At 46.2% G+C, this 27,456-nt stretch overlaps 1 protein-coding gene and 1 pseudogene across 2 annotated transcripts; both read right to left on the reverse strand.

Moving 5' to 3' along the window:
* Positions 1–7,802: 7,802 nt before the first annotated feature.
* Positions 7,803–13,078, reverse strand: LOC123044000 (B3 domain-containing protein Os01g0234100). Of its 2 annotated transcripts, none has more exons than XM_044466614.1 (10): positions 12,921–13,078; positions 12,391–12,552; positions 11,783–11,878; positions 11,492–11,581; positions 11,149–11,286; positions 10,707–10,741; positions 10,489–10,612; positions 9,244–9,450; positions 8,988–9,075; positions 7,803–8,884 (listed from the first exon to the last, which is right to left on the reverse strand). In XM_044466614.1, the coding sequence occupies exons 1-10, from the start codon at positions 12,942–12,944 to the stop codon at positions 8,217–8,219; spliced, it is 1,632 nt and encodes a 543-aa protein (XP_044322549.1). In that variant the 5' UTR covers positions 12,945–13,078; the 3' UTR covers positions 7,803–8,216. The 2 variants fall into 2 exon arrangements, with proteins under 2 accessions (XP_044322549.1, XP_044322550.1); XM_044466615.1 differs by having other exon boundaries at positions 11,783–11,875; positions 12,921–13,076.
* A 3,861-nt stretch (positions 13,079–16,939) lies between these two features.
* On the reverse strand, positions 16,940–26,668 carry LOC123039125 (germacrene A hydroxylase-like; annotated as a pseudogene).
* Positions 26,669–27,456: the final 788 nt, after the last annotated feature.

Below are 27,456 nucleotides of genomic sequence, written 5' to 3' on the forward strand. Positions count from 1 at the left end.
CATATTGATGGATCTTTGGACTCACTCGTTTTTGAAAAGATTGAGTCATGCGAACCATGTCTATTGGTATATACGCATGAAGAAACTCCATGCAGATGGATCGTTTGGACTCACCTGATTTTGAATCACTTGAGACATGCAAATCATACCACATGGGCAAGATGACTGAAAGGCCTTGTTTTCAGTGAGTTGGAACAAGAGAGCAACTTCTTGGAAATAATACATTTGATGTGTGCAATCCAATGAGTGCTGAGGCACGCAGTGAATATCGTTATACTCTTGCTTCACAGATGAGTTGAGTAGATTCTGAGTATATTTACTTGATGAAATACAAGTCTGAATTATTGAAAGGTTCAAGTAATTTCGGAGTGAAGTTGAAGATCGTCGTGACAAGAGGATAAAAATGTCTATGATATGATCATAGAGATGAATATCTGAGTTACGAGTTTGGCACACAATTAAGACATTGTGGAAATTGTTTCACAACTAATACCGCCTGGAACACCATAGTGTGATGGTGTCCGAACATCATAGCTGCACCCTATTGGATATGGTGCATGCCATGATGTCTCTTATTGAATTACCACTATCGTTTATGGGTTAGGCATTAGAGACAACTGCATTCACTTTAAATAGGGCACCACGTAATTCCGTTGAGATGACACCGTACGAACTATGATTTAGAGAAACCTAAGTTGTCATTTCTTAAAAGTTTGGGGCTGCGACGCTTATGTGAAAAGTTTTGCCTGATAAGCTCGAACCCAAAATGGATAAATGCATCTTCATAGGTCACCCAAAACAGTTGGGTATACCTCCTATTTTAGATCCGGAAGCAAAAGTAATTGTTTCTAAAATGGGTCCTTTCTTGAGAAAAAGTTTCTCTCGAAAGAATTGAGTGGGAGGATGGTGGAGACTTGATAAGGTTATTGAACCATCACTTCAACCAGTGTGTAGCAGGGCACAGGAAGTTGTTCCTGTGGCGCCTACACCAGTTGAAGTGGAAGCTGGTGATAGAGATCATGAAACTTCGGATCAAGTCACTACCAAACCTCATAGGTCGACAAGGACGCGTACTACTTCAGAGTGGTACGGTAATCCTGTCTTGGAGGTCATGTTGCTAGACAACAATGAACCTACGAGCTATGGAGAAGCGATGGTGGGCCCGGATTCCGATGAATGGCTCGAGGCCATAAAATCCGAGAGAGGATCCATGTATGAAAACAAAGTGTAGACTTTGAAAGAAATACTTGATGGTCGTAAGGCTATTGGGTATAGATGGATTTTAAAAGGAAGACGGACAATGATGGTAAGTTTCACCATTAAGAAGGCTCGACTTGTCGCTAAGATGTTTTCTGACAAGTTCAAGGAGTTGACTACGATGAGACTTTCTCACTCATAGTGATGCTAAGAGTCTGTTGGAATTATATTAGTAGTTTACTGCATTATTTATGAAATCTTACAGATAGGATGTCAAAACATTGTTTCCTCGACGATTTTCTTGAGGAAAGGTTGTATGTGATACAACCAGAAGGTTTTGTCAATCCTATAAGATGCTAACAAGTATGCAAAGCTCCAGCAATCCTTCTAAGGACGGGAGTAAGCATCTCGGGGTTGGAATATATGCTTTGATGAGATGATCAAAGATTTTGGGTTTATACAAAGTTTATGAGAAACTTGTATTTCCAAAGAAGTGAGTGGGAGCACTATAGAATTTCTGATGAGTATATGTTGTTGACATATTTTTGATCAGAAATGATGTAGAGTTTCTGGAAAGCATATAGGGTTATTTGAAAATTATTTTTCAATGGAAAACCTGGATTAAGCTACTTGAACATTGAGCATCAAGATCTATAAGGATAGATCAAAAATCGCTTAATAGTACTTTCAAACGAACACATACCGTGACAAGATTTTGAAGGAGTTCAAAATAGATCAGCAAAGAAGGAGTTCTTGGCTGTGTTATAAGGTGTGAGTATGAGTAAGACTCAAAACCTGACCACGGCAGAATAGAGAGAAAGGACGAAGGTCATCCCCTATGCTTTGGACGTAGGCTCTACAGTATGCTATGCTGTGTACCGCACCTGAAGTGTGCCTTGCCATGAGTCAGTCAAGGGGTACAAGAGTGATCCAGGAATGGATCACAGGACGGCGGTCAAAAGTTATCCTTGGTAACTAGTGGAGGAATTTTCTCGATTATGGAGGTGGTAAAAGAGTTCGTCGTAAAGGGTTACGTCGATGCAAACTTTGACACTAATCTGGATTATTCTGAGTAGTAAATCGGATTCGTATAATAGAACAGTTATTTGGAATAGCTCCAAATAGCGCGTGGTAGCTGCATCTACAAGATGACATAGAGATTTGTAAAGCACACACGGATCTGAAAGCTTCAGACCCGTTGAATAATAACCTCTCTCACAAGCGAGATATGATCAAACCCCATGGGTGTTGATTCATTACAATCACATAGTGATGTGAACTAGATTATTGACTCTAGTGCAAGTGGGATACTATTGGAAATATGCCCTAGAGGCAATAATAAAATGGTTATTATTGTATTTCCTTGTTCATGATAATTGTCCATTATTCATGCTATAATTGTATTGACCAGAAACTGCAATACATGTGTGAATACATAGACCACAACATATCCCTAGTGAGCCTCTAGTTGACTAGCTCGTTGATCAACAGATGGTCATGCTTTCCTGACCATGGACATTGGATGTCATTGATAACGGGATCACATCATTAGGAGAATGATGTGATGGACAAGACCCAATCCTAAGCATAGCACAAGATCGTGTAGTTCGTTTGCACGAATCGAGACTGGGATTTGTCACTCCGTATGACGGAGAGGTATCTATGGGCCCACTCGGTAATGCATCATCATAATGAGCTCAGTGTGACTAAGTAGTTAGTCACGGGATCATGCATTATAGAACGAGTAAAGTGACTTGCCGGTAACGAGATTGAACGAGGTATTGGGATACCGACGATCGAATCTCGGGCAAGTAACATACCGATAGACAAAGGGAATTGTATACGGGATTGACTGAATCCCCGACATCGTGGTTCATCCGATGAGATCATCGTGGAACATGTGGGAGCCGATATGGGTATCCAGATCCCGCTATTGGTTATTGGCCGGAGAGGTGTCTTGGTCATGTCTGCATGGTTCCCGAACCTGTAGGGTCTACACACTTAAGGTTCGGTGATGCTAGAGTTGTTGTGGGAAATAGTATGTGGTTACCAAAGGTTGTTCGGAGTCTCGGATGAGATCCCGGACATGACGAGGAGCTCCAGAATGGTCCGGAGGTGAAGATCGGTATATTGGACGAAGGGTATTGGAGTCCGGAATTGTTTCGGGGGTACCAGGTGATGACCAGCGTGTCCGAAAGGGGTTTCGAAGGCCCCGACAAGCATTGGGGGGCCTTATGGGCCAAGGGGAGGGGGCACATCAGCCCACTAAGGGGCTGAGCGCCCCTCCCACGCCATCTCATGTAACCAGGAGAGGTGGGGGCGCCACCCCTAGGGCAGCCGCCCCTCCCGGCTTGGGAGCAAGTTTCCTAGGGGGTGGGGGCGCCCAAACTCATCTAGGGTTTCCCCTGTGGCCGCCGCCCCTCCCCTAGGGAACCCTAGGGCGCCTCCCCCTCCTCCCTTCCCCCTATATATAGTGAGGGAGAGAGAGGGCAGCCGCAACCCTTCCCTTGGCGCAGCCCCTTCCTCCTCCAACACCTCCTCCTCCTCCGTAGTGCTTGGCGAAGCCCTCCCGGAGAACCACGAGCTCCATCACCACCACGCCGTCGTGCTATCGGAGTTCTCCCTCAACTTGTCCTCTCTCCTTACTGGATCAAGGAGGATACGTCCCCGGGCTGTACGTGTGTTGAACGTGGAGGCGCCGTCCGTTCGGCGCTAGATCGGATCTTCCGCGATTTGAATCGCCGCGAGTACGACTCCATCATCCGTGTTCTTGTAACGCTTCCGCATCGCGATCTTCAAGGGTATGAAGATGCACTCACCCTCTCTATCTGTCATTGCTAGTCTCTCCATAGATTGATCTTGGTGATGTGTAGAAAATTTTGAATTTCTGCTACGTTCCCCAACAGACGGGAGATCAAATCTTGACTTGACTTGGCGTAAGCCTCCCCGGCAATGGCGCCAGAAATCCTTCTTGCTACCTCTTGAGCACTGCGTTGGTTTTCCCTTGAAGAGGAAAGGGTGATGCAGCAATGTAGCGTAAGTATTTCCCTCAGTTTTTGAGAACCAAGGTATCAATCCAGTAGGAGACTACACACAAGTCGCCTCGTACCTACACAAACAAATAAGAACCTTGCAACCAACACGATAAAGGGGTTCTCAATCCCTTCACGGCCACTTGCAAAAGTTAGATCTGATAGAGATAATAAGATAAATATTTTTGGTATTTTTATGATATAGATTGAAAGTAAAGATTGCAAAGTAAAATAGATTGGAAACTTATATGATGGAAGATAGACCCGGGGGACATAGGTTTCACTAGTGGCTTCTCTCAAGATAGCATACATATTACGGTGGGTGAACAGATTACTGTCGAGCAATTGATAGAAAAGTGCATAATATGAGAATATCTAGGCATGATCATGTATATAGGCATCACGTCCGCGACAAGTAGACCGAAATGATTCTGCATCGACTACTATTACTCCACACATCGACCGACTCCTGCTTGCATCTAGAGTATTAAGTTCATAAGAACAGAGTAAGAACAGAGTAATGCATTAAGCAAGATGACATGATGTAGAGGGATAAACTCAAGCAATATGATATAAACCCCATCTTTTTAGCCTCGATGGCAACAATACAATACGTGTCTTGCTGCCCCTGCTGTCACTGGGAAAGGACACCGCAAGATTGAACCCAAAGCTATGCACTTCTCCCATTGCAAGAAAGATCAATCTAGTAGGCCAAACCAAACTGATAATTCAAAGAGACTTGCAAAGATAACCAATCATACATAAAAGAATTCAGAGGAAATTCAAATATTGTTCATGGATAATCTTATCATAAACCCACAATTCATCGGATCTCGACAAACACACCGCAAAAAGAATTACATCGAATAGATCTCCAAGAAGATCGAGTAGAACTTTGTATTGAGGTCCAAAGAGAGAGAAGAAGCCATCTAGCTAATAACTATGGACCCAAAGGTCTATGGTAAACTACTCACACATCATCGGAGAGGCTATGGTGTTGATGTAGAAGCCCTCCGTGATAGATTCCCCCTCCGGCGGAGCGCCGGAAAAGGCCCCAAGATGGGATCTCACGGGTACAGAAGGTTGCGACGGTGGAAATAGGGTTTCGTGGTGCTCATGGATGTTTTGGGGGTATATGGTATATATAGGAGGAAGAAGTAGGTCGGTGGAGCTGCGAGGGGCCCACGAGGGTGGGGGCGCGCCTAGGGGGTAGGCACGCCTTCCTGCCACGTGGCCTCCTCGCTTCTTTCTTGACATCCACTCCAAGTCCCCTAGATCACGTTTGTTCCAAAAATAACTCCCCCGAAGGTTTCATTTCGTTTGGATTCTGTTTGATATTCCTTTTCTGCGAAACACTGAAATAGGCAAAAAAAAACAATTTGCATTGGGCCTTTGGTTAGTAGGTTAGTCCAAAAATAATATAAAGGTGTATAATAAAGTCCATTAAACATCCAAAACAGATAATATAATAGCATGGAACAATTAAAAATTATAGATATGTTGGAGACGTATCAAAGGTAGCTTGATTGCTTAAGTATTCCTCCGTATGGGCTTAAATTTCTTCTAATTTACTCCAAAGTTGAGGTGAGGAGTCAGGACTTCAGAATTCAGGTGTTCTCTCTCCTTTCTTATAAAAATGCTGCCTAATTGATGGCTTTTACGGTTCGTTGGAGCTCATGTGGTATATTTACATATATACATTATGTATTACTAATTAGTATCTTGTTTACAAACAAGAATTCACATGTCGTAGTATCTTATTTGCAAACAAGCTAGATATCACATTTTGGTTGTTTGTACTTTATAATGATTTTTGTAGTATATAATACATACTTTTTTCAGAATGTATATAATATATAGGTGTGCAAATATTTCCTTTCACCCTATTATAATCATTGGGCCCACTATACCTGATCACACTAGGGCCTTTGAAATGCCAGGGTCGGCCCTGTTGGAAACAAGAGACGGAAGGCGAGCTCGTGTATATAGCTGGCCGAAATCATTAGTTGAGGAGTACTCGTTGCAAAGATCACTCCAACCCCCAGGTTGCGACAAGTGGCACGCTGCATGTGCGTCATTTGTCGCAACTTGGGAGTTTTTCCTTTTTCGTAGATCTGTTTATTTAAAACGTTTTATCTCTTAAACCGTGCTTCTAAATCTCGAACCGCTTTCACCTTGGATTCCTTGCGTTGAGATCTTCAAAACTAGATCACATGTTGATAGGTTTTGACGAACTTTTTTTCACGAAAAATATCGAATGAAAAAAAAACGGACGAAAAAACCGAATTGGGAGCATGGATTTTTTTTCCTTTCCGAAAGAGGCACGCCCGTGTCTCTCACGAAATCACAACCGTGCCTCTCACGGAAGCATAACCGTGACTCTCGTGGAAGGAAAAAGAAGAAGAGAAAACACATTTTTTTCGTTTCCGAGGAGGCACGGCCGTGACTCCCGTGAAAGCATAACCGTGCCTCTCGCAGAAGCAAAACCGTGACTCTCGCGAAAGAAAAAAAACAGAGAACGAGTTTTTTTTCGTTTCCAAAAGGCACAGCCGTGACTCTCGCGAAAGCATAACTGTGTCTCTCGCGGAAGTAAAACCGTGACTCTCGCGAAAGAAAAAAAATAGAAAACGAGTTTTTTTTTCCCGTTTCCGAGAGGCACGGCCGTGACTTTCGCGAAAGCACAATTGTGCCTCTCGCGGAAGCAAAATCGTGACTCTCGCGAAAGTAAAAAAAAATATAGAAAACACGTTTTTTTTCGTTTCCGGGAGGCACGGTTGTGACTCTCGCGGAAGCAAAACCATGACTCCTGCGAAAGGGAACCGTGAAAGAGAAATAAAGAGAACGCGTTTTTCGTGCAAAAAATAATTTTTTTAAATTTGTTTGATCAAAAAGATAAGAAAGACAGGTGGAAAACCAAAACGTCGAAAAACATAAAAAAACATTTAAAAAGCCGAAATCGCACATGGAAAAATAAAAAAATAAAATCCGGAATGAGCGTCCGGAGCGCGACACGTGGCGAACGGCTGAGAGCGCGCCAAGTGACGCTGATCATTATGAGGCTTCCAAAACAGCGCTTGTTAACTAGTTGCTCTAATAGTTGGGGGGTCTTAAAAGGAAAAGAGAAGTCTAGCAGTACCCCCGACACGAAATATCAGGCCTGTCTCCATGTCAGAGGGCTTGTGTCTGTGGCCGTGCAGGCCTGGGCCGCATGCATCATTTTTAAGGCTCCTTGCCAAGAGAAGCCGGCCACGGGTAAATAGTCAGGACCGAAATTTTCGGATCTCCCTGACCTCCGCTCCCGTGCGGCTCCGGTCAGGCGCCGAGACCTGCGACGAGGAACGCAGTCAGTCAGGACTTCATCTCGCCGGAGACCTCGCCGGAGGAATGCAGTCAGTCAGGGCTTCTTTTCTTTATTGAGTGCATAGGAACGCCCTTGCCAGAGGCAAACGCAGTCAGTTAGGTCTCAGAGGTTCAACAAGCCGAATCAGCAGCGACCAAGAAAGAAAAGAAGTAAAACAGCTGCCTGCACAGTACTAGCAAACGCAGGGAACACACACTCATGCACTCAACAACTACTCAAACCAGACTGCATCTCTCTTCCTTCCATTCTCACCACCGCCACAGTGCGGTTCCGCATACTAACTTACATAGGGGGGATGGAATGCGATGGGGCTAGGTTACAACACTTGATGTGTACCCAAAAAACAGCATCCTAGTTACCTCGCAAAAAAAACAAAAAAAAAACAGCATCCTAGTTGCTGCACAAGAAGCGTAAAACCTACCTAGATGGCACACAGATAACTACTCTCAGGTTGCATTTATACAAAAAGTGGTTACTCTGAAACTAAACGCTGCTGCCCCAATGCAGTTCTAATCTTCTGCAAAGCTAGACCCCATCCAGTGCATCATCTGCGTGTGCATACCGAAATGGCCATGTCGCCAAAACATCGTCCGTCTGCGGTGGAGACCGAAGCTGCGCGCATACTGCTACCACGGTGCGGTTGCTAACCGCCGCAGCATCTCCTCCGTCCTCTTCGCGCTGCACTCCATCTCCTCCATCTCCACGTCCATCTTCTTCAGAGTGTCCTTCACACTCGACATCCTGGACTCGAGCTCCTTCATTTTCTCTCCGGCACGTGCCCGCTCCAGTTTCATCTCTTTGTACCCTTCATGCTCAGCAGGGTCTCTAGGTCGAGCAGAAAGGCTGAGGAGACCATCGATGCGTTTGAGCAGGAACTTGACATTCATGCCCAGGAGCTCAAAGGCCTCCAAGGTCTTCTTCCAGACCACAAAGTCCTCGTGGGAAGAAGCGCGTGCCTCGCAGGCCCTGATACCCTCCGCGATGTTGATAGTCTCCATGATCACTCCCACTGCGAGTGTGAGGTTTATCTGCTTAAGCAGATCCTTGTGAAGGAACGACTCCTGGGCACAGCACAGCTCGTAGTACGTCTTGCGTAGGTGGTCAGGAAACTTGCAGTCGATGACCAGACCGTCTACGATGATGTTGAAGTTGCTGAAATTTTTCACATCATCAAAATCGATGGCTGTATCTGAAAATCTGATGCCTTCTTTCATTGATTCACTGGCTGGGTTACTGCTGTCATTCTGAACCTTTGGATTCTCCTTTGATTTGACATCATTGGAACTTTCTTCCTCTGCGTTGCAGACCCAAAACATGATTCAGAAGATTCAACGGTTAGCTTATCCATGTACAATAAATTCACAAGTGTAAAATCAAGACAATCAACTTTGACTCACTCAATATATTCTCCTTTCCTGCTTCCAAACACAGGAGACCAAGTGCTCCATCAGTTGTAGTGAAGTTGTTCGCTCTCAATATATAGACCTGAATGGAAAGTGTAAAAAAACAAGAGGAAATTATATATTGGATAAGTGCGGGCAGAACATGCACGGAATAATTTAAGAGATTGCAAACATTAGTGAATGTAGTGCCTGCCAATCAATAGTGTAAAAGGATGATCAAACAATTGAAAATGTGTTGGGAAACACTTGCCTTAAACTTTGCTGAACTGACAAGTTGAAAGACTACAACATCTCCGACCTTAATATCATGATTAATTGCAAAACCTCTCCAACCACCACTAAGTCCTTGCTTGGCACCTAGATATTTTGCATCATAATTATGCCCATCCTCATCTTCTAGCACAAAAGTAGTGTCCTCCTTTGGGAGATGCTTGTTGCAGAAGACAGACGGTAGACCCTGGGGGAGGAACGTAAAATTCAAATGCAGAGGAAGCAAAAACAAAGAAAAGGAAATGTTTTCAATAATTCCCATCCCATGTACACTAAGGAGGTGTTTGGTTCAGAAACTGTAACGCAAATGGTAATGGAATCAGAATACGCCTGTAAAGGAAACGGTATGAGAAAAACTCAACTTTGTTTGTTTTGTGACTGTAACGGTATGCATAAACAGTATTTGTTCAGATATACAAATTGAAGAAAAATCATCACAAGAACAGCCTTGCATCAGCGCGAACATTGCAATCACGGGAGCCAAATCCTGTGCTACCATGGACGGCGCCTCGCTGCTCTCCGCCGCATACTACTGCCCCACGGCCGCCACGTCATCCTTCTAGACTGCCGCCATGAACGGCTCGCCGGAGCCGCCGGACAGGTTGAGCAATACCGCTGTGTATAGCTTTCCGGCCGGCTCAGCTGCTCTCGCGTCCCACGCGAACCTGGGCGCCTCCGCCTCATGCCATCCCTTGGATGGAGAGATTGAGGAGATGGTGGGGCAGAAGGCGAGAAAGAAACACGAGATTTGGGCCTGGTATCGGCAACTGTTTCCGCAGGGGGGTGGGCGGTATCGGCCGTGACTAGCGATGGAATCGGATTACATGGAAACGGTTTACAGCCCACGGGAACCAAACACTTGTAACGTTTTCAAGTTACGGTGTAATCAGGTTACGGGCCAAAATTGATGAACCAAACACCTCCTAAGTGACACTCAGGAAGCGTCCACACATATACTAAGCTTATGAGACTGTTCTACCTGAAACTAAATTTAAAAAATCATAAGGTGCTCTAAATTGTGCAGTTTCCACTTTTGCAGAGAGCTTTTTTGCCCAGAAATTTGATTGCCTTCTGGTATAAAAGAAAAGGCAATCTGTCTTTTGTTTAGCAAGCATTTCGTCCTATTCAATATTTGGCCTCTGGGGTCCACATGTTGTTCATAAGAAGTGATCACCTAATTCTTAAGCTTTGAACAAACATGTAAATAGCTAATCAATAGACTTACCAGCCAGAAACCCTGAACAACATGTGAATGTAGCATATGCTTGACAAAGCTAGGATGTTCGGCTGGTAACTTTACCAGTACCTCCTCAGCTCTCTCCATAGCAGACCCAAAGTTACCCTGAACGCTGTAGTTTGTTCAAAGATTGAACTGAGTAAGTAGGCTTTTTGAGAACTGTTAATGCATCTTACTCTCGAGAAAACAAGAAAAGTTTGAAGTACCTTGCAAATGTCCTTTTGCAATTAACAGCAGCTACCTGTCAAGTCACACTTATTCATAGTTAGTACATGGTTTCAGTGTTGAACTAAATAGAAAGTGAAGAAATTGGAGGTTAAAAGACAACAGTTATATAGACTATATGGAGCAATGCATATGAACGTAGCAGAGTCCATAAATGTTTAGAAACACATTCACTATTGTGTCCAGAAATTCAGCCCATTAAGAATTTTTGAGCCAGTCATCTGAATCCTGAAGTGTGAAAAATACATATTGATCTGCTTAAACCAAATTATGACATCATTTTTTTTTTGAGAATTTATTTTTTAAATGCATATGTATGTTCACAAAAAGAAGGTATGTAACATATGAAAACATGATTCTTTCAAGCTTTGAACAACAAGAGTGTCTTAAATGCGCTAACGTGGAATCATTCCATGGGCTCACCATCGGCACAAGATCGTCATCTATGTCGCTCTTGCTGCTGTTACTGCAGCCGCTCTCAACCAAGGCAAGCCTTGGTGTTGACAAATTCAACTTCTGCTCCATGTTGCTCTGGGCCTTGACAAGCCTCCCTCTCTTCTTCTGAAACCCAACCAACCAAAATCTTTTAACCATTTTATGCAATTGTTGAAGATAAGAAAATTACTGAATTTCTGGGTTTCAAAATCTTTGAAGCATTATGAGCTCATAAATGAAATTGGAAGAACTATTTACTAACTCTAATTTTCCACGATAACGACCAAATAGCATGCACAATGACAAGAATGGAACTACTGACTTATCTTACTTTAGCAGTGTCAGTATCCTGAGAGTTGTGTGTTTGAGAAACATCAAGCAGCTTTTTTTGCTCACTGTCCACCCTCCGTGGCCGCACAATCTAACATGACAAAGAAACCAACTCTTAGAAAAGTTAGATCAGTAAGCTGAACACTTGTAATTCCATGAAATTGTGAGTTGAAAGGGAAAACAAACGAGGAGCTAGAGCCACAAACGCACATGTCATGTGGAGTATATGTACACAAAATTTACTCCCTAATTAATACAAGAGGGCTAAAGCAACAACCAATGGTTCACTTACTCTCAAAGGAACATATTCATCCTCGTCATCTGTATCGCCGAAATTAATAACGACAGGCTGTTGATCAACAACAACAGCAGCAAGCTTATCATCCTGCTATCATTAAATATCATCATGTCATGAAAAAAATTCGAAGTTTCAACAAAAGGCAAAAAAGAAACAGATAATCTGATAACATAGAATGCATACGGTCATGAGAATTGGTTGCACTAGTGTCCACCATGATAATGAAACATGAAAAAAAACATAAACAAATTACTCCATACTTTTACTTTACCAGATAAACAAATTACTCCATACTTCAATTTACTTTACCAGAGGCAGACTCCGGCAGTCATCTAAGGAAACCTATAACCTAAGAGAATGGATAAGTTCAGAATGTTGGAAGTATTAGTTGCTCAGTGCTAGTGAGACAGTGAAGATTTGAAGGGAAAAAGTTAAACAGACGATTTCAGACTCCATTTTTATTATTACTTTTTGACCAAGTCCATTATAGTTTATCAGAGGCAGCTCCACATAGTAAATCTGATCGAGCTTCAGAAAATAAAGACTACTGCAGACCTACAGTGGCCAACAATCCGAGTCCATCTCAAGCTGAAGGACCTCACCATTGTGGCCGTCGGCACAACATCAGCATCCTTGTCGCTCTCGCTGTCAAGCAAGGCAAGCCTTTGATGCACCAGTGCCATCTTCTGCTCCATGACCATCTTATCTCGCTGGCTCTTGTTGACAGACGGGGAACCTCCTCCTGCTGGCCTCCCTCTCTTCCTCTGAAAAGCAGCCGCCAAAAGCAGAGATTTAAGTTCAACATACAATCAACAATAATCATTTTGCATTACTAATCCCACATCTAGCAGTAGGCCGTAGAGAAACAAAATCTGTTCTTGCTGGACGGTCGAAAGATTTATTTTCTCAAGCAACACTTTCTTTTTATGTTCCAAGAATCACTTTCTCCAGAGCTATCACAGGATGACGAAATAAACACAAAGGAGCCCTCAAGATGTCACGGGATTGCAGTGTAAAAAGCTCCATTAATCGAAGATTCAAGAGAACGCTGAGAAATCAAGAAACCCTCGACCGCGAACTAAGTATAAATCGCAGCCTCACGAATCAGAGGAAGTGGAGGGGGTGAACTTGCCTTGAGGGATTGATCGATCGCCATCGCATCCGCCTCCGCCTCCGCGCTCGTCGAGTCCTGGTGCTTGGGGTGCTTCAGGCAAAAATGGCGGAGAGGAAAGGACTGACGAGCTGCACAGACGGCAGGGGGGAGGGGGGTGAAAGAAGGAGGGGGGAGGAATAGTACTGGACTGGGGTATAAAAAATATAGAAAAATGGTAAAAGAAGAAACAGATGACCGTTCGGCTACAGTGATTGATGGACGCCGCGTATGTCCGTTGATTAATTTTTACCGGCGCGCAGTTTGAAAAGTGTCCTGTACACATTCGGAAACTGCATTTACCATTTTCCATGTTAAATTTTTTTTTGCATTTACCATTCCACTCAACTTCTCCAACGGATTAACGGAATGACCTCGAAGCTTCTCCAACGGAATGCAAAACAGCCCGTGGAAAAAGCTCACCACTCGTCTCAAGACAGGTTCATAAAAAAAAATCTACTTTAAAGAAAAAAGAAATGTAAGGTCACGACGTACACGAACATATTTTGATTGGGTTTCACCTCAATCATAAGATTTACTAGAATCAGCCGTCAGCTTTGCTGTGCCGTTTCGTATGCAACATTTATTTGATGTTTGTTTATTTTCTAAGATTTTTCCTCTCATATGTATTTACTTTTTAGTAATACATGGCCATCGTCATTTTTGTCCCTGAGCCTTTTGCCTTTCTACTTCTAGTGTTTTATTTTTAATGGTTGTGCTGGCAGATTCGCTAGAGCCTTTACACAAGGATAAATCGGTGTCGACACCTGCGGCCTTGTAAGATGTCTTCGGACTATATGTGATGCACCCGAGGAAAGAAGGAACGCACCTATCCTGAGAACTAATGGGCAATCATCGATGTGTATTCTTTGTACCATTACCACTAGTCCAATGCAGCGAGGTCGATGGATTTGAATTATCGAAAAAGGCTTTCGCCCTACGTTATAGATAAGGCAATGACCAACATACAATCCGATACAAATACACACCACCGCAGCACACGCACACACACAAGGCATGATACATAGGAGTTGATACAACTCCAAGCAAAATGGTTATATCTGGCGAGTTGGAAATGGACAAAACATTGATATTTAGAGAGATGCATGGATTCCGAATTATGCGAGTAGGAAAATTATTACTCCTAGAGGTGGGCAACTTCTGTCAAAGGTGGCTGATCTTATTGATCCAATCACGAATTCTTGGAATGAAGATTTGGTGAGACAAACTTTGTGGCCAATTGATGTGCAAAGGGTCCTCGCGATTCCCCTTACTATGCATAATATGTCGGATTTCATTGCCTGGAGCTATACAAAAAAGGGTGTATTCACTGTTCGATCAGCTTATTCGGAGGAATGGAACCAACAACACGGGAGGAAATTGCAATATACTAATGGTATGGGTCGTACCAATGTCAATCCTATTTGGGGGAAGATTTGGAAATTATCGTGTCCGGCAAAGGTAAAAATATTTATCTGGCGAACGTTGCATGGAACTCTACCGTGTCGTGTTACACTTGCCAATAGACACATGAAAGTTTCGTCCCTTTGTCCATCATGCTCAAATGGGCAAGAAGATACAAAACACATCTTGTTTTTGTGTGAGAAGGCAAAAGAGGTTTGGGGTAAGCTGGGGATGTACGAGGTAATTAAGAAAGCTTGTGTTATTGATCGTGCTGGTGAGGCGGTTCTTGAATTCTTACTTCTTATGCCGCACCAAGAACTATCTATATTAGGATGCCAGAATGCAAGTGAATTAATCGCGATAACCGCTTGGTATTTATGGTGGGAGAGACGCATGTTGGTTCATGAAGGGAAGTCTCAAGATGTGAACCAGATTTCGATGGGGGTTCGTGTTATAACGGCAAACTATGTGAATGCCCACTTCCCTAGTGCATCTAGTAGAAAAGAAGGATGGAGCCGACCTCCTATGGGTTTTGTTAAACTAAATGTTGATGCTTCTTTTGACCATGATCTGCTCAGGGGCACGGTAGGTGCTGTACTCAGAGATGACAAAGGAAAATTCATTGTTGGCGGAAATGGGAAGATTGATTGGTGTGCTAATGTACTAACAGCAGAAGTGATGGCTCTGAGGTTTGGTTTAATTCTTGCACAAAAGGCGGGATGCAATCGTCTTATTATTAACTCTGATAATATGGAAGTCATTGACACAATGAAAAATGGAGGACAATCGGCGGGAGTTGCGGCGGCAGTATTCGAGGATTACTACTTCATGGCATGTGATTTTCCATTAACTAGATTTGAACATTGTAATAGGACAACTAATAAGGTTGCTCATGAACTTGCTAGGCTAGCGAAAGTTTCTGTAACTAGAGATTGGTTTGAGGAGCCTATGGAGAATATTGTACCTCTTCTTATAGACGATGTAACCATTATTTCCAATCAATAAAGTGCATGTTTTCTTTCAAAAAAAACACCAGGTCAACAATAAACATCACTATGGAGATACTGTGGTTCTCAATTGTGAACAAGCCACTGCAAAGAGATGATGCTGAACGCCGACAAGAAATGGGCTCCAAGACGGTGCCTTCAAGAAGGGTACGACACCGGGGCGCTGACTGATCCAAAGGATCAAGATCTTCACCCGGAGCAACTCGAAGAACAGAGAGACAGGGCGACAGAGCCTTCAAGAAAGGTACGACGCCCGAGGCCAGACAGGGAATACCCTCGGCAAACCCGCTCTGCCTCTGATCAAGGTGCGGCCAACCACAAGATGAACCACACGAACGCCATGAAACAGTCGAACCCCAGCATCCACGCCATCTACACGGCCATGGAAGCCAGACAACCCCTAAGCCAGAAGCTTCGCCCACGAGCATAGTGGTTCCCACCACCAAGGCCGCGGCCCTGCAACCAGACACCACCGAGAGCACCTAAAGGTGTGGGCTTCAAGCCTACCGGCAAACCTCGACCATGGCGAAGCTGCCAGCGACCAGCTTGCCTCGAACAATGCCGGATCCGGAGTCAGGAAGCGCCAGGATAGGGAAAGGGGGGGAGGAGCAGAACGCATCCATTCCCAGCACCCCCCTACGCCGATGACGGGAGGCCAGAGGACCGTCGTATCCCCCGTCTCTCTAGCCAGGCTCCCCACATGGCACACCCCCGTGCCGCTCCACCACAACGTCCAACTCAAATCTGCGCAAGGCCACCACCAGCCGCCCGCCCACCGCCTCGAGGAACTAGATCACCCTCCACCCAAGAGGCTCACCGAAGGAGCCCACACCTGCTCCGCACCAAAGGACGTCGGGCCTCACCACAGCCCACGATGTTGCAGCCCTCGTCGCTCATGGCACACCCGAAGCCTCCACAGCCTCCATGCCACACACCGCCACCGTCCCCTGCAACCACTCCGCCAACTCCGCCGCGCCGCCGCGACCGACGCACGCGTGTTGCTCCAACAAGATGGCGTCGGCCCGCGCTAACGCCGGCCAAGTGAGAGGGTAGGAAGTCCCTGCCGCCGCACCCCTTGGCGACGGCGAGGGAGAGGAGGTGGGTAAGGGATGGGTCTCGCCTGGGCTCGATCGCATTCTCACCGCATGGTCTCTATGGAAGCACAGGAACACTACTATGTTTGACGGCCTCCAATCCTCCTCAACACACCTGTTGTCCACAATCAAGGATGAAGCGCGCTACTGGGTTGTCGTTGACGCGAAAGGGCTTAGCATGATTATTCGCGTAACCTAAACTTTAGTGTTTGGGGGCGGAGCATCCCCCTTCTTCTGCTCAAACCAAACCGAGCCACGCCTACCTGTGTATGTAGCGTGGGTGTATACTCATGTACTTTATCTTTTTTATCCATGGAAAGATACACAATCTTACATATTCCGGGAAAAATTAGTACAGCCCCCTCCCCCTGCCATAAATTCATATTTCAAGCACACTTTCAATACACGAATATAGCCCTTGCATATGCAAGTGCGAGGGCTACTTTATTATTCAATGATAACAAACAGAAAAGCAGGAGTGATGTAAGACGTACGGTCACACACTTGAGTGGTTCTTGGGAACAAGCATCAGTTTCTCCTTCCGTCGGACACTCAAGCGAAACACTTCTCACATGTCAATACCCTTCTTGCCCGCGGCGGACGACAGCTCCCAGTCGTGATTGTACACAAGGTTTGCCAGCATGATCTCGATGGTCGCCAGCCCGAAGTTGATACCAGGGCAGATCCTCCTGCCAGCTCCAAACGACAAAAATTGGAAGTCATTCCCCCTGAAGTCCACCGCCGAGGCTCTACCACCCTCCATGAACCTTTCTGGCAGGAACTCCTCTGGCTTCTCCCACCACTCGGGGTCTCTATTGATAGCCCATGAGTTCACCATGACCCATGCTCCAGAAGGGACCGTGTATCCAGCAACGTCAACTTCGCTCTCTACCTTGGAAAGGTGAGGGATGAGGAGCGGTAGCGGCGGGTGCAACCTAAGCGTCTCCTTCACCACTACCTTCAAATATGTCATGTTGGCTAAGTTCTCTTCCTCGACCAAGTCTTGCCCCTTCGGTGTGTTGTTTCTCACCTCGACTTGTAGCTTAGTCATGACCCGAGGGTCGCACTTGATCTCAGCCATAGCTGTTGGAAATATGAGCAATTTACCGAGTGATTTTATTAACAGAAATACTAGATAAAGCATGACTAGTGTAGTAGTGATAAAACAGGCCATGCGATTTGACAATGGGAAGGTAAACACCATCTTCATATATGAACCGTAACTAAACATATCTTGAGCAGACAGTATAGCAAGTTGCATATATGAAATAGAGTCTAATATAGCCAGGGCAAACACTAGAACAAGGAACTGTAGCAGAACCTCTAATAGAAAGGATACGAACACGTACGAGGCAGCAGCAGCAGAAGCGCTGGACTTGGGGTCGGTGTCCTTGCCAGCCATGTCGTCGAGGAGGTCGTGGACGTCGGGGAAGAAGTCGTCGTCGGGGAAGTAGTCGTCGGAGTCCGGTGCGTCCGTGATGAAGAAGTCAGTAGTCGCGCAGAGCGCTCCCCAAAAACCTTATCACCCTTCTCCCGTACAGGACTCAAAAGGTGCGGTCTCGGAGGCCTACTGTCCCGACCTGCGGTGCATGCTGCAAGACGGGATGAGGAAGAACGTAGCAGCAGCACAGTGCTCTGGAACTTGTGGCGAGAGAAGGAAGAGATTCTGGTGTGTCTCTCTAGGAGGAGCGACCTCCCTTTTATAGGCGCAAGAGAAGAAGTCGAGAGGCTGCGCTGGGAGCTGAAGAGAACGAGGGAGACGAAATGAACAGGCAGCAGGCGAAGAGGTGCGCCGTTCGTATTCAATCTCCACTACAGCAAAACGTTTCAGCTTTCGCGTGCCCTTTCGTATACGCGTAGTGCGTGGCAAATATTTACATCGGCTCATTCCCGTAACCCGCGGCCGTCGTGATGAGGCATGGCATGGCGAGGCGGGCGGCGGAGGAGGAGCACGCGTGGATGTCCCTCTTGTTCTCATGCTCATACAAATGGGGAAGGAGCCTCCCTTATAAAGAGGTCCAACTCCATCTAAACTAGCAAGGTGGGACTAAACTTTAGTTCCACCTCTTGCCTTGCACGAATGGGCTGCGTGGGCCTCTAGGATTTATTAGGAATTTCTGAAACTACTATTGGGCTAGGCCCAAATAGACAAAATTCCAGCAATCCCCCACCAGATCCCAGAGGCACACAAAATTTGGCTTTGATTCCAAAACACTGTTTTATATACCGGTACTGCAGTGGAGACTGTTAAGTTGAACTTCCACCTAGAACCCTATGCTACACTAGTTGGCAACTTGAACAGTGGACTGGGCCTTGAACTGCAAGTTTTCTGCGAATCTAGCTTCACATAAAGCCTTGACCGATACGTGGCTACCGTGGGTCTTCCCCGCGGGTGGAGCTTATGCGTCATACTCCGTGACCTTTCATGAGTTTACTAGAGAGAACCCTACTCTCATAGATTGCGACGTTTAACAATCAGACTCATATATGTGCGTTCTTCAAAAGATGTTCTGCAGGACAACATCTCTGCTTCAAAAAGCCAGTTAGAACACATTAAGATATACATCAACCTGCCATGTAGATTAGGAGAATATTGCATCTTCATGGAGTGGTATTTTAATAGTAAGGATACTCTCCTCTCAGTTGACCAACAGCTTGTCTTTTATATCTAATTCACGGGATCTCCGATCACAAAGAATAGGTTACCATTATGAACAACTCATATTGTGGGTCTCATTCCCATCTCCCTCGATGCATTATCTATCACATTACATGATAGACCCTTAGTAAAAGGATCTGCCAGATTTTTAGACGTTTGGATATAGTCCAATGCAATAACTCCGGAGTTTTTCATTTTTCTGACAGACTTTAACCTTCTCTGAACATGTCTTGATGACTTCATGTTATCCTTTGAGCTGCTCACTTTAGTGATCACAGTTTGATTGTCACAGTTCATAAGGATACCTGGTACAGGTTTCTCAACTACCGGCAAGTCATTCAAGAGCCGGCGAAGCAAATCTGCTTCGACCGTAGCTGTATCTAGTGCTGTGAGTTCTGCTTCCATTGTTGACCTCGTTAAGATGGTCTGCTTGCAAGACTTCTAAGAAACAGCGCCACCTCCATGAGTGAATACATAACCGCTCATGGCCTTTATCTCATCAGCATCTGAGATCCAGTTTGAGTCACTATACCCTTCAAGCACCTTTGGGTGCCCAGTGTAGTGAATTCCATAATTCGTAGTGCCTTTCAAATAACGCAAAACTCTCTCTAGAGCTTTCCAATGCACATCTCCTGGTTTTGAAACAAACCGACTCAGTTTGCTAACAGCAAAAGAGATGTCAGGTCTTGTAGCACTGGCTAAGTACATAAGCGAGCCAATAATCTGAGAATACTTCAATTGATCTCTAGCAATTCTTCGATTCTTTCGAAGCAGCACGCTAGCATCATATGGTGTTGGAGAGGGCTTGCAGTCACTATAGCCAAAGTGACTCAAGATTTTTTCCACATAGTGAGATTGAAGCAATGTAATCCCACCATCATCATCTCTCAACAACTTGATGTTCAGAATGACATCAGCCACTCCTAAATCCTTCATCTCAAAACAGCGAGATAGGAAATCCTTGACCTCCTTAATAACATTCAGATTTGTTCCAAAAATCAGTATGTCATCAACATACAAGCAAAGCATAACTCCCTCGCCCCCACCATGGCGATAGTACACACATTTGTCAGCTTCGTTCACAACAAAGCCTGCAGCTGTTAAAGTTCTTTCGAACTTCTCATGCCACTGTTTGGGTGCTTGCTTGAGTCCATACAAAGACTTCAGCAACTTGCACACTTTCCCTTCCTGACCATCTATTACAAACCCATCTGGTTGTTCCATATAAATTTCCTCATCCAACTCTCCATTTAGGAAAGCAGTCTTAACATCCATTTGATGAACGAGAAGACCATGTGAGGCAGCTAGTGAAAGTAGAACTCGAATAGTGGTCAGTCGAGCCACAGGTGAGTAAGTATCAAAGAAGTCTTCACCTTCCTTTTGGGTATAACCCTTTGCCACGAGCCGAGCCTTGTACTTTTCAATAGTACCATCAGGCCTAAGCTTCTTCTTGAATACCCATTTGCATCCTATAGGTTTGCACCCATAAGGACGATCAGTTATCTCCCAAGTTTCATTCGCCAAGATGGAATCCATCTCGCTACGAACCGCTTCCTTCCAGTAGTCAGCATCTTCAGATGCATAAGCCTCTGAAATAGAACTGGGAGTGTCATCTATGAGATACACAAGAAAATCATCACCAAAAGACTTGGCAGTCCTCTGTCTCTTGCTCCTAGTAGGAACTTCATTGTTCTCCTCCACAGGACTTTCAAAGTGTTCCATCGAAATGGCAGGTTCAGTAATTGTAACTGGTTCCTGATTCGATGAACTAGGCATCTCCTGATTAGATGAGGTAGCCATATCCTTCATGGGAAAGATATCTTCAAAGAAAGTCGCATCATTCGACTCCATGATCATACCGACATGCATGTCAGGTACCTCAGATTTTACAACCAAGAATCTATAGCCAATGCTGTGAAAAGCATATCCCAGGAAAACACAATCCATAGTTTTTGGTCGCAGCTTTCGCTTCTTTGGAACTGGCACATTGACTTTCGCCAAACAACCCCAGGTTCGTAGATAAGAGAGCTTTAACCTTTTATTCTCCCATTCCTCGAATGGAGTTATCTCTTTGTTCTTTGTGGGAACTCGGTTTAGAACATGACATGCAGTCTATCGCCTCCCCCCACCATGCCTTAGAGAGACCCGATGTGTCTAACATGGCGTTAACCAAATCAGTTAGAGTACGGTTCTTTCTTTCGGCCACCCCATTTGACTGAGGTGAGTAGGGAGGCGTCCTCTCATGGATTATACCATGTTCCGCACAAAAAGCATCAAATTCATTGGAAAAATACTCTCCACCACGGTCGGACCTAAGCCTCTTGATTTTTCGATCAAGTTGGTTTTCCACTTCAGCTTTATAGATCTTGAAAAAGTTCAAAGCCTCATCCTTAGATTTCAGAAGATACACACAACAGTATCTAGTGGAGTCGTCAATTAACGTCATGAAATATTTCTTTCCACCTTTTGTCAAAACACCATTCATTTCACATAGATCTGAATGTATAAGTTCTAGTGGTGCAAGATTTCTCGTCTCCGCAGTCACGTGAGACTTACGAGGTTGCTTAGCTTGCACACATACTTGACACTTAGATCCCTTGACAGTGGTGAAACTAGGGATTAAGTTCAACTTCGCTAGTCGCGACATGCAACCAAAGTTAACATGACAAAGACGTGAATGCCACACATTTGATTCACTATTGTTGCAAATATGATTAACAACTTTATTGCAAACGTCTGATAAGGATAAACGAAACAGGCCTCCTGACTCATAGCCTTTACCAACAAAGGTTCCATACTTGGATATTACAAATTTATTCGACTCAAAGACAAGCTTGTAGCCATCTCTACACAGAAGAGATCCGCTAACAAGATTTTTATTGACGGAGGGGACATAATGCACGTTCTTCAGCCGCACGATCTTCCCCGAAGTAAACTTCAGATCGACCGTGCCAACACCACGAACATAAGCACTTGAACCGTTGCCCATCAGCACGGTGGAAGTCCATGCGGTCTGATAAGACGAAAACATGGAAATATCACCGCATACATGCACATTAGCACCCGTGTCAATCAACCAATCAGGAGAATGACATACTGAAAGAATAGTGGGAAATATACCATACCCAGCATCCTTCATGTCAGTGTCTCCAATGACAACATTAGCGGTCTTGCCGCCTTTCCCAGGATGACGCTTGTCATAGCGATTAGGGCAACTAGGAGCCCAATGATCAGGATCTCCACACACATGACAAACACCTTTCTTCTTGTCATTCTTCTTCTTGAAGTTCGTGTGCTGCACAGCCTTGTTCTTCCCATCAAACTTTGCTTTACCATCAAACTTGCCCTTGTTCTTGAACTTGTGGGCTGGAAGTTTTTCTTCTGTACCACATTGGCACTAGATCCTCCCTCAATACCTCGAGCATGTGTGTCCTTTGCTCTCGCCTTTTCTTCCACATCAAGAGTACCAATGAGATCCGGAACGGAAAACTCCTGTCTCTTATGCTTCAGTAAGGTAGCAAAGTTCCTCCATGAAGGAGGAAGCTTAGTGATGATACCCCCGGCAACAAACTTGTCCGGTAGCATGCAATTGAAGTGCTCAAGTTCTCTAGAAAATGACTGTATCTCATGAGCCTGCTCAACCACGGAGTGCTCTTCAGTCATCCTGTAATCATAGAATTGTTCCATGATGTACAGCTCAGTGCCGGCATCCGAGACCCCAAACTTGGCCTCGAGTGCGTCCCACATATCTTATCCATTATCAATTGACGCATAAGCATCAACAATGTTCTCACCAAGAACACTCAAGAGAGCAGGCTTAAACAAGGTATCCATTTTCTAAAAAGCTTGTGCCTGTTGGGCATCTTGCTCCCCTTCAGGTTTGCCAAGAGTGGCGTCATAGCAGCTCATGGTCTGAAACCATAAGACTGCTCTCACGCGCCACCTCTTATAGTGGATACCCTCAAACATAGGAGGTCTGAGGGAAGCAGCAAAACCAGTTGGGGTAAATTGCCTATAATAAGGTTTTTGGATTGTTGGAAATATGAGCAATTTACTGAGTGATTTTATTAACAGAAATACTAGATAAAGCATGACTAGTGTAGTAGTGATAAAACAGGCCATGCGATTTGACAATGGGAAGGTAAACAACATCTTCATATATGAACCGTAACTAAACATATCTTGAGCAGACAGTATAGCAAGTTGCATATATGAAATAGAGTCTAATATATCCAGGGCAAACACTAGAAAAAGGAACTGTAGCAGAACCTCTAATAGAAAGGATACGAACACGTACGAGGCAGCAGCAGCAGAAGCGCTGGACTTGGGGTCGGTGTCCTCGCCAGCCATGTCGTCGAGGAGGTCGTGGACGTCAGGGAAGAAGTCGTCGTCGGGGAAGTAGTCGTCGGAGTCCGGTGCGTCCGTGATGAAGAAGTCAGTAGTCGCGCAGAGCGCTCCCCAAAAACCTTATCACCCTTCTCCCGTACAGGACTCAAAAGGTGCGGTCTCGGAGGCCTACTGTCCCGACCTGCGGTGCACGCCGCAAGACGGGATGAGGAAGAACGTAGCAGCAGCGCAGTGCTCTGGAACTTGTGGCGAGAGAAGGAAGAGATTCTGGTGTGTCTCTCTAGGAGGAGCGACCTCCCTTTTATAGGCGCAAGAGAAGAAGTCGAGAGGCTGCGCTGGGAGCTGAAGAGAACGAGGGAGACGAAACGAACAGGCAGCAGGCGAAGAGGTGCGCCGTTCGTATTCAATCTCCACTACAGCAAAACGTTTCAGCTTTCGCGTGCCCTTTCGTATACCCGTAGTGCGTGGCAAATATTTACATCGGCTCATTCCCGCAACCCGCGGCGCGTCGTGACGAGGTGTGGCATGGCGAGGCGGGCGGCGGAGGAGGAGCGCGCGTGGATGTCCCTCTTGTTCTCATGCTCATACTAGTGGGGAAGGAGCCTCCCTTATAAAGAGGTCCAACTCCCTCTAAACTAGCAAGGTGGGACTAAACTTTAGTTCCACCTCTTGCCTTGCATGAATGGGCTGCGTGGGCCTCTAGGATTTATTAGGAATTTCTAAAACTACTATTGGGCTAGGCCCAAATAGACAAAATTCCAGCAATCCCCCACCAGATCCTAGAGGCACACAAAATTTGCCTTTGGTTCCAAAACACTGTTTTATATACCGGTATTGCAGTGGAGACTGTTAAGTTGAACTTCCACCTAGAACCCTATGCTACACTAGTTGGCAACTTGAACAGTTGACTGGGCCTTGAACTGCAAGTTTTCTGCGAATCTAGCTTCACATAAAGCCTTGACCGATACGTGGCTACCGTGGATCTTCCCTGCGGGTGGAGCTTATGCGTCATACTCCGTGACCTTTCATGAGTTTACTAGAGAGAACCCTACTCTCATAGATTGCGACGTTTAACAATCAGACTCATATAGGTGCGTTCTTCAAAAGATGTTCTGCAGGACAACATCTCTGCTTCAAAAAGCCAGTTAGAACACATTCCCGCAACCCGCGGCGCGGCGCGTCGTGACAAGGCGTGGCGAGGCGGGCGGCGGAGGAGGAGCGCGCGTGGATGTCCCTTTTGTTCTCATGCTCATACTAGTGGGGAAGGAGCCTCCCTTATAAAGAGGTCCAACTCCCTCTAAACTAGCAAGGTGGGACTAAACTTTAGTTCCACCTCTTGCCTTGCACGAATGGGCTGCGTGGGCCTCTAGGATTTATTAGAAATTTCTGAAACTACTATTGGGCTAGGCCCAAATAGACAAAATTCCAGCAATAGCTACCTCGGCGAAGGACGACGTGTCCGTGCCCGCAGCAAACATGTCCTGCATTCGTGCATTTGTTGTCATCAACAATTAATAGGGTCCCACTGAGATTCTGGAGATTGCAGCCGATGATTGTAAAGACTTAGTGCTTGAGTAATATAAGTATTTCTTTTGTTGATAGTTTGGAATTGCTTATCACGCTTACCACGCGATAAGTATTTCTCACACAGAAAAATAAATTAATAGTGGTAGTAAGTCATGACTGGTCATTGTGCACTTTTTTAGTAAATGATTATTTTTTGTTGAGAGCTCCTCGAATGTTATTTATGGATGGAATTTTGCAACAAGCTAAAACATTTTATCATGTTTGATGTCGTAAAAAATCTCTGTTTAAGAATTCATCTGATTAACCAGTTAACTTGCCGATTAATCCTTACTCGTAGGGTCCCCGAGTAGCTGATAAACTGATAACTCGTCTGATTAGTTGATTAAATGACTGATTAATTTGCTGATTAGCCTATTAATCCCCTACTCGCCATCCAACCGAGTACCAGTAAACGTTTTTCTTAACAATGAGAAAAAATTCAGAATTATTGGATTCCATTTGATTTTGTTTTTTTTTTGAGCAAATGTTTCACCCGGGTGTAGCCACACCTATCCATATTCTTGTACATATTTGATAGTTATTAAGGGTCGGTGTAAATTAAGTCATTTCAGACTTTTTATGTCCAAATCAATTCTAAAAGTGCAACTTCTGCTTTGGAAAAAGTGCAAGCACTGAACTGACATTACACATAGGAAAATCTCAAACGGCTTAGATTAGAAAAACGGGGTGGTTAACTAGTTACTGAAGCAGTACTACACTTACCATTAAGATGGCCTTGATTTGCTCTCTGGTGATACCATCATAGTATTTCTGCTGCCGAACCGATAGAAGTACATCAATGAAGTCACTCTCCTCTTCCTGCTTGCCATCTTGTTTGTCATGTGGTGGCAACAATGTCCGTTTCTCGTGGTCTTGTACACTTCTGCTTCGGTATACCCCCTTAAACACATCAAGGGCTGAGATTCATCCATACCCCTTCGCTGCCAGGGGCACGATCGTCTTATGTAAAAAATATTGCCCCCGCGCGTCCGCGGCGATACCCCCCGCGCCTGTGTATACGCGGCTGCGGGACGAGCCGAGCGACTTGGCAATCGTGAGGGCGCGAGCCGAGCCGAGCAGTTGGCAGCCGTGAGGGCGTGTTTTTTTTAAAAGTCGGCGTTGACCGGTGGGGCGTACGTGTGGACGTGGCGCGGACGGCCGTATCGTCGTGCAATAACTGCATTGCAGTAATGGCGGCGTGCATGCAGGCGCCGACTGCTCGCGGCAGATCTCGTGCCGCCCGCCTAGTAGCCTCGTAGTCCGCGCCCTCCACTGCCTCGTAGTCCGCGCCCTCCACTGCCGCGCGTACGGCGACCGGGCGCCTGCCGCCAGCCTTCCGCCTGGGGCCGGCAGTGGACGCGACCGGTCGGCTGCCGCCGCTGCAGCGACCGCCTGCCCGCCTTCAGACGCCACCCACGCGTCGACTGCTGCGCCTGCCGTCCTCGCGCCTTTCCACGCCACCGTTGCCGCGTCCAGACGCCACCGACGCCTCGCCTGCCGCGCCTCGCCTTCACACGGCACCGCTGTCGTGCGTGCCGCCAGCCGGCCACCTCTCCCTTGGGGCGCGCGCCACCGACGGCTCGCCCGCCCACCTTCCTCCCCCCTTCTATAAAAGAGTGCGCCACGCCGTGCCATCTCCCTCACCCCGCCCATCTCTGTTCCTCTCCTCGCCCGCCCATCTCCCTCTCCTCGCTGACAATGTCTTCCAGCGACTCCGACGAGGGCGCGTGGCCGACCGGCGTTTGGCCGCTGAGCCTCACCATCGCCGACATGGAGCTTATGGCCCGGTACGGCGTGTTGGTGCCGCCGACAACCAAGGTGCCGGGGCCATGGCGGATCGGGGCGAACGGCATCCCCACCATGGGACCGCCGCCGACGAGGGAGCAGCTCCGCGAGTTCCCTGGCGGCCGGTACAACCGGAGGGCCCGGCGCAGGTTCTGGCGCGGGAAGAACTTCGACATCGTCCTCGGCGCGTTCAGGGACGCGGCGGCCGGCCGCATCGTCGGGGACATTATCGGCGAGGCCGGAACTTCCCGTGGTCGCCGCCACGGCCCACCTCCAGCCGGCCCCACTGCCCTGACACAGCAGGCGCCCCCTGCCCCGGCGCTGGTCGACATCCCGCCGGCGCAGGCCGCCCTTGCGCAAGACGGAGACCCCGACGACACGCCGGGGCTACTTGCGGTGCTGGCCCGGTCGGTAGAGGAGGCGGCGGCGGCGGCCACTCGTGAGGAACGAGAGCGGCTGGCGGCCATAGCGGCGGTGCAGGAGCAGCAGGCGCGGGAAGAAAACTGGTGGGATTTTAGCGAGGACGACGACGACGATGGCGGCGACGGCGGCGAAGGAGAGGCAGGCAGTATGGCGCCGGTCGTCGACCTCACCAGCGCCAGCGACGACGAGTAGTCTAGTTTTAGGGTATTTTATTTAAATTTCGGCCTAAGTTA

The sequence above is a fragment of the Triticum aestivum genome, chromosome 2B (genome assembly GCF_018294505.1).
Source record: "Triticum aestivum cultivar Chinese Spring chromosome 2B, IWGSC CS RefSeq v2.1, whole genome shotgun sequence".
In the NCBI taxonomy this organism is placed as follows: domain Eukaryota; kingdom Viridiplantae; phylum Streptophyta; class Magnoliopsida; order Poales; family Poaceae; genus Triticum; species Triticum aestivum.

Bases quoted from the DNA above. Each gene is read 5' to 3' on its own strand.
- LOC123044000 (XM_044466614.1), bottom strand. From the start codon at position 12,944: ATGGCGATCGATCAATCCCTCAAG. The intron at 11,879-12,390 runs GTGAGGTCCTTC...ATTTAATGATAG, and splicing joins TTGTGCCGACGGCCACAATG to CAGGATGATAAGCTTGCTGC. The intron at 11,287-11,491 runs GTAAGATAAGTC...GTTGGGTTTCAG, and splicing joins AGGATACTGACACTGCTAAA to AAGAAGAGAGGGAGGCTTGT.